The sequence below is a fragment of the Balaenoptera ricei genome, chromosome 1 (assembly GCF_028023285.1).
Source record: "Balaenoptera ricei isolate mBalRic1 chromosome 1, mBalRic1.hap2, whole genome shotgun sequence".
Taxonomy (NCBI): Eukaryota; Metazoa; Chordata; class Mammalia; order Artiodactyla; family Balaenopteridae; genus Balaenoptera; species Balaenoptera ricei.
Genome location: NC_082639.1, coordinates 57,842,281 through 57,855,539, shown reverse-complemented (window position 1 = coordinate 57,855,539; position 13,259 = coordinate 57,842,281). Strand labels below are relative to the sequence as shown.

General features: G+C 39.5%; 2 protein-coding genes across 9 annotated transcripts in view; one reads left to right on the top strand and one right to left on the bottom strand.

Moving 5' to 3' along the window:
• Nucleotides 1-1,344, bottom strand: part of MIER1 (MIER1 transcriptional regulator) — a 55,298-nt gene extending 53,954 nt beyond the window's left edge. For 2 of the 8 annotated variants that reach the window (XM_059924234.1, XM_059924239.1), the window contains exon 1: nucleotides 361-743. Coding sequence is in view for 2 of the 8 variants with exons in the window: in XM_059924272.1 (XP_059780255.1) it covers nucleotides 856-1,138 (283 nt within the window). In the remaining 6 variants the exon portion in view is untranslated. Of the gene's footprint in view, nucleotides 1-360; nucleotides 744-855 lie in introns of those variants that run through there. The other 6 variants (XR_009503486.1, XM_059924272.1, XM_059924228.1 and 3 more) reach the window with 6 other exon arrangements.
• DNAI4 (dynein axonemal intermediate chain 4) overlaps nucleotides 694-13,259 on the top strand; it is a 123,572-nt gene continuing 111,006 nt past the window's right edge. Inside the window, 3 exon segments of the mRNA XM_059924219.1 lie at nucleotides 694-1,175; nucleotides 1,178-1,289; nucleotides 10,904-11,087. Coding sequence (XP_059780202.1) covers nucleotides 1,121-1,175; nucleotides 1,178-1,289; nucleotides 10,904-11,087 — 351 coding nt within the window. The 5' untranslated portion in view covers nucleotides 694-1,120.

Sequence of the window (13,259 nt, the reverse complement as noted above, 5' to 3'; positions counted from 1 at the left end):
GGGTCATCTCGTCTAGGCGGCCTCAGTAGACAGGCCAATCTTGGAACTGCATAAGCTTTTCTGAAAAATTAAGAGTTTTAGCGTTGGAAGAAGCTTTAGGTATAACTGGGACCCAGAGAGAGGTAGTGACTCGCCCAAGGTCACACAGCAAACGAGGACTAGAGATGGTCTCCAGGCCAGAGATCTTTCCAGCAAAAGCTAGAAGAACAAGGCCATTCAAAGGCTGGGGAGGCATCTGCCCCCAGGGATCCTCCCAAGGGCTGGGAAGACCTCATTCCCTCACAACAATACCCTCTTCGAGCCTCTCTTCCCTCCCTCACTCCCTCCGAAAAAGGCCGGTTTGCCCAGGACCCTGCTCACCACAGGGGGCTGCAGTGGGAGCAGGAGCCTTCCCGGGATGAGACAGAACCCGGAGATACTGCGGGAAAGAGGCGGAGCCACAGCGGGGCGGTCAGCTTGACCCCACCCCGACCGCGTTCCGGGGCCGACTGGAGAAAGGCGGAAGCGGACAAGGCGAAGCGAACTCACTCCGCAGCGGACTCCCAGCGCGCCGCGGACGCCGGGGAAGACTGGCGCCGCCGCCGCCGCCGCCACCGCCAAAGCAAAAGACCAGTCTGGGAAGGGGGTGGATGGCGATGGGGAGCTGCGCATGCGCCTTGGGTGGCCGGCGCCACTCCGGGAGGGGAAGTGCGCCCGGCGCGCTCTCTCAGCCCCTCCCCGGAAGTTAAGGGTCTTCCGGGCGGTACTCTGCAGTGGGGGAGGGGAAGGAGAGAAAGGGGACCGAGGACACCTCGGGAGCCCCTCCACCCAAACAGGGCTAGGAGAGGAGAGATGGTTTATGGAGGCTGCACTTACAGCCGCTGCCGCTGCTGCCGCCGCCACCTCCGCTGCTGCCGCCACCGCCTGAAGAAGCCCCATCCATCCGCCTGCAGCCCGGGAGACTCAGAGCCTGGGAGGGGCCTAGGGCCCGGGCCGCCCGCCTCCTTCTTCTAGTCGTCGTCCGGGGCTTCCTCTTGCTCCACCAACCCTCTGCCCTCCCCTCCGCCTCCGCCCTCCTCCTCGGCCTCCAGCCGCCAGCCAACCGCGCGGCCGCTTGTTGAGCCAAGGCTCCACCGTCTCCATGACGTCCGGCAAACATTCCCGTGCCTTAGCCGGAGCCGCTGACGCCGGGGGTTGGGGTACAGGGGCTCCAGAAGAAGCCAGGGAAGGGGGTGGTCGACTACTCCCCACCCAGTCGCCACCATGCCCATCTCTCCGGTAAACAGCCGCAAGCAGCCGAACGTCGGGGTGTAAGTTCCGGCGCTAAAGCCTTAGTCCATTCCCCTGGGTCCCGGAGGGAGCCCTTTTAGATCTTAGCTCTTACTGCATCTGTGTTCAGTCGGCAACCCTCGAACCTCCGAGGCGGCAGTGTCTCCTTCGTTGGCCTAGGACAGCCTTTTCCAAACCTCTACTGCTGTGCTTGGTCTCCGAGAAAAGACTTAGTTTGTTGAGAACCACCCTTCCTCCTAGCACTCCTGTTTTTTTCTGTTTTTTTTTTTTTTTTTTTTTCCGGTCTGCAGTCTCCAGCTTGTTGCCTCCAAGCTGTGCCCAGATGTTCAATCCTCTCAGCTTCTGTGAGCCACCAGACCGAACATTACTATGCTCTGTAGTTGAGGTTTTTTTCTGCCTTCTCCTCATACCATCCTGCCTTAAAACTCATTCCAGCTTCCAACTTTGTTGTTCTGCAGCAGTTGGACTAGGGGCTGGAGAAAAGCATACAGCTCTACAGATGTCTCGCTTACAACTTCAAATGGTCCCTTAGTCCAGCAATTACACTGAAGTTTCCTAATTCATTCACTCTCCCACACTTCCAGACCACTTTTGTTCTCTCTTTTCAAACCTTCAGCATCTCTTCTATCCAGTCTCTTCCAGATCAGCTAATCTTTCTTTAGCAGAACTTGTTGAAAGGTCTTGGGAGAGAACCTTCTGCTCTTCCCTGCATATGGTACTCAGGTTTTTGTCCAATCCTATCACTCCACAAAAAATAGCTTTTGTTAAGGTAAGCAATAACTGTCCAGCCAAATACAGTGGCCATTTCTCAGTTTGTTTCTTAACTCACCCATCAGCAGCTTTGATCTAGTTTACCACTTCTTGAGTGTTGAATCACTTCATTTGGTTTCTGGGACACCACTCCTCCCTAATTCTCCCCTTGGTTTATGCCTACTCCTTTTCAAAATACTTTGCTGGCATCTCTTTATCTCTCCCGTATCTAAATATTGGAGTGTTGATGGGATCAATAAACCTCTTCACTATTGTTTTTTGCCTTTAAAAGTCACCTATTTACTGATGGTTTACAAGTTTAATTCTCCAGCCAACACCTCTCCCAAGAAAACAGACTTAAAATCAAGCAGCTGTGCTTAAAAGTTAATAGGCATCTCAAAATTTGTATCTAAAACTGAACTTATTTCGCCCTCTAATCAACTCTGCAGTCTCCCATTTCAGTAAATGGCAATTTCCACTCTTCCAGTTACTCAGTAAAAAAACTTTGGGTTACCCTTGACTTCTCAATACCCCACTCCATCAGCAGATTCTACCTTTTCTACCTGCAAAGTAAGTCCAGACTACCACTCCAATGTAAGTCACTGTTACATTGCAGTAAACACCTAAATGATCTTGCCCTCACCCTCAACATAGTAATCACTGTGGCTCTTCTCAAAAGCCTCCAATTTCTCCCATTTCACTCAGAGTAAAAGCTCACATCCTCACAGGGCCCCACAGGATCTCACTTTGGATTCTTCCCCTTGGCTAATTACACTCCATATTGTTCCACAACAATATCAAGCATATTTTCCCACTTCCAGGCCTGGGCATTTGCTGTTCTTTGGAATACTGTACCTGCTAGTAATCTCATGACACTCATTTTCTTCACGTGTCACCTTATCAAAGAGTCCTTCTCTAACTACCCTATGTAAAATAATACGACTCTTCCCAGTACTTCCTGTTCCTCAACTTGCTTTATTCTTCTCCATAAAATTTATTTCTGTTTGATATATTATATACTTGTTTGTTAATCTGTCTTCATCCAAGCTATGATGTACTCCATAATGGCAGAGATTTTTGTTTTGTTCACTGCTGCTGCTTAGAATGAAGAAGACAATATTTGCTGGCAGCAAACAAATGAGTGAATATGTATTTGAGTAACATTGGTTATTGCTCATCTCGTCTGGTTTTTGTTTTTACTTGTATGTATGGAAATCTCAAACTAAAATCAAGTTGGTTTCATGTGAATTTTTAAAAAATCATAAAACTCTCAGAGTACCGGAGAGAGTGTTAGAAAAATTCCTTTGGGGATTTCTTGAATAATGACACATTCATGGGAGATTACCTATTAAGGAAAGAGTGGGGTGGGAGATAGAAATTAATATAACCTTAACTTTTTGAGATAGCCATATTATCTAATTAAAACAAAATTTCATACACACTGAAGTTTACAACCATTGGTTTGACCTAATATTTCTCATCTTTCTCAGTTTAAGACTTAATCCTGATCTTGGAAAGGATATCATGAAACCTGTATATATCAATTTTTCACTTTCTCACTCCAATTTTTCCTATATTGGGTCTTTCCTATTGGCTTAGCAATACAGATCTTCCTCAACTTACAATGAGGTTATGTCCCAATAAACCCATCATAGGTTGAAAATATCATTAAGTAGAAAATGCACTTATTACACCTAGCTTACCAAACATCATACTTAGCATAACCTACCTTAAACATGCTCAGAACACTTACATTAGCCTACAGTTCGACAAAATCATCTAACATGAAGTCTGTTTTATAATAAAGTGTTGAATAGTTCATGTAATTTATTGAATTCTGTACTGAAAGTTAAAAGCAATGATTGTTTGGGTACAGAATGGTTGTAAATGTATTGGTTGTTTACCCTCACGATTGCACGGCTGACTGGGAGCTATGGCTCACTGCCAGCATCACGAGAGTATCATTTTATAGCATATCGTTAGTCCAGGAAAAGATAAAAATTCAAAGTACAGTTTCTACCGAATGCATATCACATTCACACCCCTGTAAAGTCAAAAAATCATAATTTGGGGTGTTGGCTGTGTTGGACAATCTTCCATTGTGGTAAAAACCACTAGTGTTTTCTTCACTGCTTTTATCTCACTTCTTTGCCCAGTTTCTCTGTTCTTCCTTACGTGTTCATTCATTTCCTTTTGATTTGGGGGGTGGGGGGGAGTTTTCATCTGTTCTTGCATGTTACTTTTTCCATTAGGATCCTTAGCATATTAATCATATTTTAAATTCCCAGTCTTGATAATTCCAAAATCTCTGCCATATCTTATTCTGGCTCTAATCCTTGCTTTGTTTCTTCAGACTGTTTTTTGCCCTTTGGTATACCATGTATTTTGTTGAAAGCTGAACATGTTGCATCAGGTAATATGAACTGAGGTAAGTAAGCCCTTAGTGTGAGGATTTATGTTTATCTGTCTAGGAATTAGGCTGTTTGCTGTAGCTATAGGTTTCCAAGACTTCAGTTTCCTCTAGTGTCCTGCTTTTTGTCTCCTCTGGTTTTTTACATTTCCCTAGAGACTCCTTCTTAGAGTCTCTGAGCCTTATAGTTCTTCCCATTGTAATTCCCTGTTATACAGGAGCCCTGTTGATGTGGTGGTAAGATATTCGAGGGAGGGGGGGATGGGGGAGGGGAGTGTGCCATAATCCTATGATTAGGTCTTAATCTTTTAGTGGGCCTTTGTCCTTGGGCTGTGACCTTCGTAAGTATTTCTCAGAATTTTTCTCTTTAGGTGGAACAAGAAGGTTAGATGGACTTCGAGTAGGTTATTTCCCTCCCCCCACATTGGTTAGGCTCTGGTAAAATGGTTTTCCTTGAGGGCAGGCCTTTGTTAAGGATAACTGAACATTCCAGGTATATTTCAAAATGGTTACTTCCTGTCCCCCTGCTGGAACTATCAGGGAGTTTTTCTCTGATTTTCATCCTGAGAGTCTGGTGGAGTGCGTAAAGGTAAAACTCGATACAAGTGTGTGTATGTGTGGGGGGGCCTCCCTAAGGCTGGGCCCCCAGCAATTTTTTCTCTTTTGAATTAGTCTACACTCAGCTTCCAGTAATTAGGCAATTACCCTTTAGGTTTTCCTACCACTTGTTGGCTCTAGTGGCAGTTTCTGCTCCCAATAAGTTGTGATTCTGTTATTCCTGCATCTCAATCTTTCAGTATGAGGGTTTGCCTGTAACCTCAATTCTCTGATGGACCTAAGAAGACCCATTGATTTTCAGTTTGCTCAGCCTTTTTCTTGTGAGTACAGGATTGATGTCTTTCATGGCCTTTACATGTCAGACCAGAAACCAGAAGTATCTGTGTTTACTCTTTAACCCTTGCAGTCTGTTGTCTCCATTTCTATACGAAAATTACTCAAAGATCAATAATGAGTAACCTAAAGGTTTCAAAATCACCAAATTCAATGGACTTTCTTTTTACCTCTCTACAGCATTTGACAATATCAATCTTCCCCTCCTTAACCCTGAACTAACCCTGAACTGGTTCACTTACTACTGGCGAAGATGCCTTTTTTCTGGTTTTACTTTCTTTCTACCTCCAGTTTCTCTCCTTGGCCCTATTACCTTCTCTTTGTATCTTTAGGTTTTTATTTTGGGACTCAGTTCATTTATTATCATCTCCATGAAAGATTCTCAAATCTGTATCTCCAGTTCTCACTTTTGTTCCCTGAAATTCACTTTCCTCTTGACTTTCAACGGCTACCAAACAGTTCCACCAAGATATCACTCCTAATATCTAAATTTGAACATGTCTACAATTTAACTTCTTATTGTGCTTTGGAAATAATGACTAATTTAATCATCACCTTAACTCTATGAGGCAGATACTATTATTAACCTTAATTTACATATGAGGAAAGAAACAGATTAAGAAACTTGCTCAGGAACACATAGTCTGTGAGTTATTGGATGAGTTTGGGCATTTAAATTGACCTCTTTGAGTTTTAAGTTTCTCACTTGTAAAACATGGCAATTAAATATCTCATAAGTTATTATAAGAATTGAATTAGGGTGGTGATCATTTTGTAATGTATGGAAATATTGAATCATAATATTGTGCACCTGGAAGTGTAGGTCAATTATACTTCCATTTTTAAAAAATGAAATAAATAAATAAAAATTAAATTACAAATATAGTGGAAGTACTTTGAAGTTTAGATTTTAAGTGGCATTGTTATTATCAATTACTAAGTGCTGTTAGTTCTGTATCTGTGTTTTAAGGGTACTTGGGGTATGTTTTAATCAGGTATGGTAAGAAACATATACACAGAAATAACTATCATGAAGGAAGAAGTTTTTTGTTTTTGTTTTTAAATACTCATAGATCCCTAGAATCAGGAGACATGGCATGCCGTAACACATAGGGGGGCCACATGAGGAAGCACCAGGGCTGGGCAGGAGGTAAAACTAGCAAGGGGAAAACACGGGCAAGAAGCTTTATTGTGGTTCCCATGGGGAGAAATGGACAAAGTGGAATAAGCAGGTGTAGGAATAGCTTGTTTGAATAATTTCAAAAGGGTCTGGGCATAGGGACTATCCCTCGTTGTCTGGTTCCTGTCCCTACAGTGATTAGGGCAAGTGGATAGTGACCCAGAGAGTGAGATCTCTTTGAGAGCCTGATGAAAGAGATGGTTGAGGGTACGGACTCTGGTTTGGTTGGTCTGCGTATAAAAGTTTTGTTTGTAGGCAAGTCCCTTACTATGTATAAGAATTGATTAGCCCTGGGAGGGGCAGTCCCTCCAGGGTTAGCAAGTTCCTAGATGTCAAAACATCAAAATACAGAAAATAAAAAGATATGCTTAATACATGCTGTATTTAGCATTTGTTTTATTTCTACATTTGCCACCCCAGGTTAAGCCTTGATTACTTCTCATCTGGCCTATTTTCATAGCATCTTAACTAATGGTCTTCTTGCTTCTAGTGTGTTCTAAATATAGCTAAATTTTTCTGAAGCATAGTTTTGAGCAGTTAACTCTTATGCTCAAAATCCTTCAAAGGCAGTCTCATGCTTGTGTAGTAAATTTCAGAGACTTAGCCTGGCCATTTTATTTTTTCAAAGCTTAACTTTATTTTCCTTCATGCATCTAACTGAATCATTTAAGATACCCTGTATATACCACATGCTTTCCTACTGTCATCGTTCACAATGATCTTTGCTCAGGGTGCATTTCCTGTCCTGTCCTCATCCCTCCTCACCTGCATGTGCATCAGACACAAGCACACATATACATTCGCGCCCCATGTACTTCTTTTGAATTTGACCTACATTCAAGCCTAACTCAAATACCATCTTCATGATTTCTCTGCTCAGTCCTCTTACCCAAGGTAATCTTTACCACAACTTTCATTTCATCTTACGTGTAAGTCTTGAGGCAAATACAATTTTGTACTTGCATTGTAATCATATATATGTTTTATCTCTTATTAGACTGTCAGCTCCTTAGGGCCCATATCTGATTCATATTGTATCTCTGCCAGCATGTAGCCTTATGTACAGTAAGTGTTTTATAAATAACAGTTGGATAAATGAAAGTGATTGGGTTTAGATCGAAATTTTTACCTTCATCTCATTAAACTAAGAAGTGGCTAATACAGACACTTTTTCTTAAGCCACTCCTTCTTTCCTCTTGTGGTTATTTTTTTCATAGTGAGATTTATGTATGTGTAGCATGCTTTTAATGTCATTAGTCTCTTTTTTCATAGAAGTGATCATCAGGTGTTCATGGTGTTCATTCTACAGGTACCAACTGAATGCCTTATATTTTCCAGCTACTGCCCTAGGTACTGAAGACATAGGAGTGAACAAAACAGATTAGGTCCCTGCTTCAGAAAACTCAGGAATGTACAGCTACATAACCTCTTGTATCATGACTGTTTTTCAGGCAAAACTTTCAAAGTGAATATCTCCTGAAAGTCATCCTATTTATTGCCCACTAATTTGGCTCTATTGAAAGCATCTGTTTTTTAACATAGCTAGATGTGCACCGTAAATTTCTAACATAATTGGCTACAGGTACTTAGTTCAATTTTTTTAAAAAAGTAGTCTGTACTTTCTGGATCTAATTTCCCACTCTATCAGGCAGAGTACTAAGAGTTGGGGCTATCATGGTAGACATGATAATAAACATGGTTCCTTCCCATGAAACTTACAGTCTGAAGATTTGGGAGAGTTTATTGATGATTCTCATAAGATCACAGTAACTACCTAATTAGTAAATGCAACATCATTTGCTAATTCATTTCTATTTGGTCCCTATAAGGAATAAAAGAGATAGAGCTGGTTTATGAGTAAATGTGATATGATTTCATTATGCATCTATTCAGTTTGAGATGTCTAGTAGACATTTAGCTGGAGCTACCCAGAAGGCTGGTAAACATTTGAGTATGAAGGTTGAGAGAATGTTTTGAATTGGATATAATGATTTGGGAATTCATTCAACAATTTTTTATTAAGCAGCTACTGTGTATTGGGTAATATGGTAGGCATTAGGGATACAGCAGGGAACAAAATAACACAAAGTCCCTAGTCTCGTGTAACTTAGATTCTCAGCGTTGGAGGTTTGGGTGGGGAACATCTAATTCATAAGATACATAAGTAACAGATATGTTAGTAAGAAGTACTGAGGAGAAAAATAAAGCAAGGGGATATGAAGTATTTGAGGGGTATTTGTCCTTGACAAGGACAAGGTCAAATGTATGACCATGGGAATATGTAGCTGATATAGTAAAGAGGAAGAATAGAATGGACGGACTGTATTTTGTAGGGATAGTAGGGCAAAGCTCAAGGGAGAAAGAAAATAAGAGTTGAAGGTAATGGTAAAAGAGTGATTCAGTTGATGAATTGTGGATACTGGACTAAACAGTGAAAGAAGAGAAACCTAAAAGGTACTGATTAATTGGTAGAAAATGGAAGGGTCAGGTAATTAGAGGTCCCAAGGAGGGTGAAGAATAGGAGACAGTTATGTTACAGAAACCAATTTGAGAACTCAAGTTTAAGAAGAAGGGGGAATGGTCAACTGTTGTCAGATGCTACAAAGATAAGTACTGGAAAGAGTCCTTTGGATCTGACAATTTGAAGGACAAGACTAGGTGATTTTAATGAAAGTAGTCTCTGCAGTAGGAGAGGAGAGGGTGGAGTTAGATTGTAGTGAATTATGGAGCATAAGAGGAGTAAGGACGTAGATAGGATTATTGACTAATATTTTAAAAAGTGAAGGAGAGATACAGTAATAGATAGTGGAAGACTAGTAATAGATAGTTAAAGGAAGGATTTTTAAGTTGAAGAGATGACTGGAGTACAATTATATGCTGAAGGGAAAAAGATTGGAAACAAGATATAGGAGACCAAGAATTATTGATGGAAGAGTCCCTGAGATGGGAATTCCCTGTCAGTCCAGTGGTTAGGGCTTGGTGCTTTCACTGCTGAGGGCCTGGGTTTGATCCTTGGTTGGGGAGCTAAGAGCCCACAAGCTACACGGCATGGCCAAAAAAATTTTTTTAAAAAGGAAAAGAGTCCCTGAGAAAAGTAGTAACAGACAGGTTTCAGAGCACAGGTAGAAAGGTTAGCCTTAGATAAGAAGAGCAACTTTTGAACTGAAAGAGGAGGAAAGAAATAAGGATGGATTAGATGAGTTTGTGGGATATGAAAGAAGAATATAATGAAGGTAGAGAAATTTAAGGAATTCTTAACCTCGTTGATTAATTTGGTTTTCTTGGAAATGTTGGAGTTAAAGTCATTTAGAGACTGAAGGAGGGAGGATAGGGTATGATACTTTAAAAGAATGTAAATTTGAAATAGTATGAATGGAATTCATTTAGTCATTTATTTAAAAAATACGAACAGTGCCCACAATATACTGGGTACTGTCCTGTGTGCTAGCGATACAGCAATGAACAAGACAAAGTTCTTGCCCTAAAGATGCTTACATTCTAGTAGAGGAGTAGACAACAAACAAAGTGTCAAGTGTAGTACTAAATGCCATGAAGAAAAATAAAATATGAAAAGTAGATTGTTGTCATTTTAAAGTATTTTATTCTTGTCTGATCTTTTATGAGTAGGAAAGTTAAAGTATTGTTTAAAATGTTTTCTTTGGAAACACAATGCCTTTTTATAAATGCAAGGGGTGATCATTCTTGTTTTATAGAAGTTTGCAGTACAATCAGAGTGCTAGAATGAAAGAATGATTAGGTTTTTGTCTTAAGGAATTTAGAGAATTGATCCAAAAGTGAAATCATATTTTTTCTCCTGGATACAAATATTTTGATTATAATTTCTCTTATTAAAAATTATTATGTAATCTTTCAGGCAGGAACATGATATTCTTTCCCAGGTTTTATTACTCATTCTTCAATCTGCCTACATAACTGCACTCTACACTCATTTGTGCTTGTTATGTGTCAGGCACTTCCTAACCATAGTATAGAAATTAATACATTTAATCCTCATAATAACCGATGAATTAGGTACTATCTTTATCCCCATCTTACAGATAAGGAAACTGAGACCCAGAGAAATAAGTGTAGACTTTTGATCTGACTGCCTGGGTTCAAATTTCAACTCTAGTAGGAATGTTTCCCTCTAAGCCTCTGTGACTTTATATAAAATAATGTTATAGCAACCTCTTAGAATTATTGTGAGGAAAAAGTGACACAGTGCTTGTAAACATTCTAGAACTATGCTTACACATAATGAGCTCTCAAGTGGCTACTATTTTTTTCTTGTTTATATGTTCAGATTGTTTCCATGTTTCTAAATGAAAGTCTACTTTTTTATCGTTGGCTAATTTTTCTTCAATCCTGGATCCTCAGTGTTATGTTTTCTTTTCCTGATATAGAAACACTGGCGCACAGCCGAAGAGGTCTATTAGCTCTACTGGCCCAGCAAAAGGATCGCAAATGAAAGGAGGATATATTAGTGCAAACCAAAGCAGAATGGCTGTGTCAAAAACCATGGTGATTCTACCTGACCCAAAAACAGTAGAAAAAATGAATATTTCCTCCACAAAGACAGTCACGCGGGTAATATTCTTTAGAATTCTGAGTTTGTTTGAAAATGACACTGGGAAGAACTTGATTGAAATGTTAAAGGTAGAAAGTATGCTGCTTTGAAACAATAACTTCTAATACAGGCATATCTCAGAGATATTGCAGGTTCAGTTCTAGACCACTCGAATAACACCATTATCACAATAAAGTGGGTCACTTGAGTTTTTTTGGCTTCCCAGTGCATATAAAAATTATTACATTATACTGTAGTCTCTTAAGTGTACAATAGCATTATGTTTAAAAATTCCAGTGTACATGACTTAATTAAAAAAACGTTATTGCCAAAAAGTGCTAACCATCCTCTGAGCCTTCAGCAAGTCATAGTAACATCAAAGATCACTGGTCACAGATTACCATAACAAATATAATAATAATGAAAAAGTTTGAAATATTGTGAGAATTACAAAAATGTGACACAGAGACTCAAAGTGAGCAAATGCTGTTGGAAAAATGGTGTCAATAGACTTGCTGGATGCAGAGTTGTCACAAGCCTTCAATTTGTAAAAAACACAGTATCTGTGAAGTGCAATAAAGTGAAGCACAGTAAAATGAGGTATGCCTGTATTGATATATTGATTTTGTTAGAATCTTTGCCATATAGCATATCTTACAGCATAATATTGGCCGTTGGCTCCTATAATTCATTATTGGTAGTAAGAACATTAGAGTGGAATGAAGAAAGTCTACTCATGACCTTAAGAACTATTTAGTCAGCTCAGGCTGCTGTAATAAAGTACCGTACACTGGGTGGCTTATAAACAAATTTATTTCTTATAGTTCTGGAGTCTGGAAGTCCAAGAGTAGGGTGACAAATGGTCAGGTACTGGTGAGGACCCTCTTCCAGGTTGCAGACTACCAACTTTTATAGTATCCTCACAAGGGGGAAAGAAATTTAGCTAGCTCCCTAGCCTCTTTTTATAAAGACAGTAATCTCATTCATGAGGGCTCTACCTTCATGACCTAATTACCTCTCAAAGTTCCACCTCCCAATACCATCTCACACTGGGATTAGTGTTCCAGCATATGAATCTGGGGGATACACAAACATTCAGTCCATAATAATTATATACATATTACATACACATTATATGCGTTATGTATATGTTATACATATATATTACATAGTATTAATAGCACTATGTAAAAGATATAATGCATCATGACCAAGTGGGGGTAATATATGCAAGGTTGTTCCAATATTCAAAAGTCAGTACTTTCCCCCTTATTAGTAGACTGAAAAAAAATCCATGTGATTATCACAACAGATAAAAAGCACTTGAAAAATTCAATATCCATTAATGATTATAAAAATTAAAAATAAAATCTTTCAACTAACTTGAAAGAGAAAGGATTTCCTCAGGAGTGTTCTGTAAAACCTACAGTTAACATCATACTCAGTGATGAAAGGCTGAATGCTTTTCTCCTAAGATCAGGAGCAAGACATGGATGCTCACTTTCATCACTTCTATTCAGCACAGTAGTGGGTATCCTAGCCAGAGCACTTAGGCAAGAAAAAGAAATACAAGTCATCCAAAGTAGAAAGGAAGAAGTAAAATTATCTCAGTTCACAGATGACATAATCTTATATGTACAAAACCCTAAAGATTCAACATTAAAAAAATTGTTAGAACTAATAAACAAATACAGCAAATTTGCAGGATAGAAAATTGACACAGAAAAATCAATTGTTTCTATACACTAGCAATGAATAATTTAAGAAGAAAATCAAGAAAACTAGTTTTGTTTGCAATAGCATCAAAAAGAATGAAATACTTTTAGCAATAAAAACTAAGGAGTTGAAAGATATGTACACTGATAACTATAAAGGTTGCTGAAAGAAGACAATAATAAATAGGAAAACATCCTTTGTTCATAGACTTAATATTGTTAAGATGTCAATACTATCCAAAGCAATCTACAGATTCAATGCAATCCCTATCAAAATCCCAGTGACATTTTTTGCAGAAATTTTAAAAACCCATCCTAAAATTCATATGGACTATCAAGAGAGCCCAGATAGCCAAAACAATCTTGAAAAAGAACAAAGTTGGAGGTCTCACACGTCCTGATTTTAAAACTTATTACATAGCTTCAGTAATCAACACAGTGTGGTACTGGCATAAAGACAGACATATAGGGACTTCC